This window comes from Dendrobates tinctorius, unplaced genomic scaffold, assembly GCF_039654945.1.
Source record: "Dendrobates tinctorius isolate UK_male_01 unplaced genomic scaffold, ASM3965494v1 ptg000016l, whole genome shotgun sequence".
Lineage (NCBI taxonomy): Eukaryota > Metazoa > Chordata > Amphibia > Anura > Dendrobatidae > Dendrobates > Dendrobates tinctorius.
Window position 1 is genome coordinate 84,972,302 of NW_027361684.1, and position 3,645 is coordinate 84,975,946.

Here is a 3,645-nt window from a genome sequence, read left to right on the forward strand (position 1 = left end):
TATACCGAGCGGTTACATTAGATATAATACAGTGTGAGGATTACAGGAAAAGGAAAAACACAATCTCCAAAATGATAGAAAACCAGAAATATCACAGTAGTGACGAACACGGGACATAACGACAACCTTTGTCCTGTGAGATAGAAAGGTGGAATAAGGTTGTCACACAGATTATTGTATGATGAGCAGTTATACATTCTTCTGTTACACTTTATCTATCAATTCCTCACTATGTGCAATATGTATAGGCTGTGTCTCTGCAACCTCGGTCCTATTGTAAGCCCCATATTGTGACTGAGCTTCATAGGAAACTGTCAGTGACTGTATACAGCAATACTGAGATTATACAGTATATAGTACAAGCAAGCAAACAACTGAAAGACTGAAAAAGAAGTATAAACTAAACAAAAGTTTAAAAAAATGGGAACAAAAATAAAAATCAGTCAACATATTGTACCTTTCCAGTTACAAACAATGACAATTTAAAACTTAAAATATTTTGTATTCCCGCGTCCACAAAAATCCAACCTGTTGAAAATATAAAATTATTTCACCTGTATGGTGAACATCATGATGGAAAAAAGGAAAGAAATCAAAACTCCGGAATTTCTGTTTCTTTTTTTCCATCACCACAATTCCCTGAAATAATAATCACCTATAAAACTACAGCTCTTCATGTAGAAAACAAGCCCTCAAAGTAAAGCAGATCTCTAAAAAAAAGGGGGGGGGGGGGACACTAATTTATTTTCAGGCCATGTTCACACGTTGAGTATTTGGTGAGTTTTTTTAACCTCAGTATTTGTGACCAAAACGAAGAGAGGAACAATCAGAGGAAAAGTATAATAGAAACATGTCACCACTTCTGTATTATCACCCACTCCTGGTTTTGGCTTATAAATACTGATGTAAAACACTGACCAAATACTGATTGTGTGAATGTGGCCTACGGGAAGGTTCACACGAGAATATAAAAACTCGTCAGTTTCATCCAGAAAAGTAGAACGATTATTTCCTCACTTATCATCTGTGTACAATTCGTTTAAAGCAGCAGCTATTAACCATTTAGTTGCCTGTTGCAGAATTGTAATGTATTTGTAAAGATCGGACGCTCTACTGTGACAGGTGACTTTTTCCTAGCACACCCATAGACATGAATGGAATAACATTAGCCCAAGTGTAGTCAGGTGAAATATAAGATAGTATGCAGGAGCCCTCAGGGTCGTTCTCCAGACGGTCTTTTTGTTATGAGTGATATTGGTGAAAAAAAGCAGTAGGCGCCAGGAACAATGTCAGCAGGTGAAAAAAATCACAGCATGTGCAAGTTTCTTGTGGAAATCGGATGAGACTCATCTATTCAAGTCTATGGGTACGGAAAAAAATAATAAAAATAAAATGTGATGCCATACAGCGCCACTGTATAGGATCCGATTTGTATGGATACGTTGTAATTCTGTAACACAGGACACTGTAAATGGTTAATAGCTGCTGTAAAAAAAATTGTATATGGAGGACAAGTGAGAAAAAGATCGTCCCACTTTTCTGGATGAAACTCTGAATGATTTTTTATACGGTTTTGTGAACCTCCCCTAAAACTAATAACAGTAATGATCCTGGGGGGGTCATCCATAATAGGGTCCACAGATCACATGACCTGTTATATTAACTATTCAGTCAAATCAGATTCCCCTCCCTGTGATGTGACCGATCTCTGGGCAAATATCTTACAACAACTTTTATTCTTCAGCTGCAAATTTTAATCCAGGTATCACCAGAAAATAATGGGGGAACTACACGCAATGCAGCATGAAGGGGCTCAGCGAAGGTGGCAGTGAAGGTGTGTAAGTGTCTGATGGGGTCACACAACTCATAAAAGGACAACTGCCCGGCCTCATAATCCAGACATATCCTGACTCTATCACTGGAGCTCTTGTCAGGTAACCAGATCACTTTACTGTCATGTATCACTGAATACAGATTATTATTATATCTCCACAAACCCCAGGACTTGTTATTATCTCCAATCTCTGACAGATCTCCCCTCCTGTCTATACTGGGATAACACATCCCCACCATCCACCACCCTGATTTACTGATCTCTACATCCCAGTAATGTCGTCCTGAGGTAAATCCCTTCCTGCTCATCACTTGATAATCTTGGAATCTTTCTGCTGTTTCTGGACGTTTCTGATTCTCTTCTGTCCAGGTTGCAGTTTTCAGGTCGTCAGATATAAGGAGATTATTAGAAGCTGTGGTTAAGTCCAGTAATATATCTGCAGGACTCACCACATAGATCCCGCTCCTTATACCTAATATTACGTCACATAATGTGTGAAATGTGTGTGAGATCACAGCCACATCCAGGTCATCTCCATCATGGGGCTGTTTATCATGTCTCCCTGTGTCCTCATCACCTCCCTCCTCCTCAGGATCACACAAGTCACCTGTGTCTAGTTCCTGTAAGACAGTCAGTGGATCCGTCATGTTACACAGCTCCTCAATGTGTGTCATCTTCCTGAACAGCTCGTCCTTCTTTATTTCCAGCTGATGGATCAGAGCAGACAGTGACAGTGACTCTTCCTTTTCCTGCCTGAAGATCTCACTCAGGACCTTCTTCTCCAGGTCATCCACCCGTCTCCTGATGTCTGTACACAGGGCAGTGACTCTCTCGGCTTCTCCAGCTGCTTTTTCTTGAGCTTCTCCCCTGCGCTTCTCCAGACTCCGGACTCTTTCCTCAGTCTTCTCTCTCTTTGTAATCAGTTTCTTGCAAACATTTCCTAGTTTCTTCTTTTTCTTCTTGGAGGACTCATCCATCATCTCCACCCGATGTCCTCGATGTTCTCCTGCTGAACAATAGACACAGATACAAGCAGCGTCCTCAGTGCAGTAATATTCCAGGATCTTCTTATGGACAGAACATTTCCTTTTCTCCAGAGAAGTGCTGGGATCAGATAAGACGTGTTCTGCTGACTTGCTGTGAGCTCTCAGGTGTTTATGACACAGAGAAGCCTCACAGTGTAGACAGGATCTAACAGCAGGTACAGGAGAGTCCACACAGTAAGTGCAGCAGATCCCGGTGATCTCCTCTTTTTCTTGCTGAGTAATCAGGAAACGTTCTGCGACATTATGGAGATTTATGTTCCTCATCAGTGCTGGCCGCTCCTGAAACTCTTCTCTGCATTCAGGACAGGAATAAACTCCAGACCCGTCCTGTGTATCCAGCACTCGACCAATACAGACCCGGCAGAAGTTATGTCCACATCTCAGCGTTACAGGGTCCTTAAATGTAGATAAACAGATGGAGCAGAGCAACTCATCTCTCAGAACAGCAGATGCCATGACTGAGAGAAGAAGGAAGGAATGAAACTGAAAGTGTCTAATGCTGGACAGAGGACAAAGTTGTAGTTACACTCAGTCACTTAACCCTATATTTCTTTTTTTCTAAATCGATAGCTTTTTCTCCAAATAATTTTTCTCCATAACTCTCCAATCAATATAGTCATATGAAGATTTAGTTTAGTAAGAAGATTGTATGTGTTAAATATACAATTTTGCTGCACGTATATTGTATTGTCTGATTATTCTTTGTTGGGGGTGGTGTGTCATTAAAAGAAAGAGCAGCAATTCAATCATTTTTTCTTTTTGCAA

The 3,645-nt window shown here is 40.6% G+C and overlaps 1 protein-coding gene across 1 annotated transcript; it reads right to left on the minus strand.

Moving 5' to 3' along the window:
* Nucleotides 1–718: 718 nt before the first annotated feature.
* LOC141080641 (E3 ubiquitin-protein ligase TRIM39-like) lies at nucleotides 719–3,406 on the minus strand. Its single transcript, XM_073566012.1, has one exon. It carries the CDS (start codon nucleotides 3,334–3,336, stop codon nucleotides 1,741–1,743), a length of 1,596 nt encoding a protein of 531 aa, XP_073422113.1. The 5' UTR covers nucleotides 3,337–3,406; the 3' UTR covers nucleotides 719–1,740.
* Between the last annotated feature and the right edge of the window lie 239 nt (nucleotides 3,407–3,645).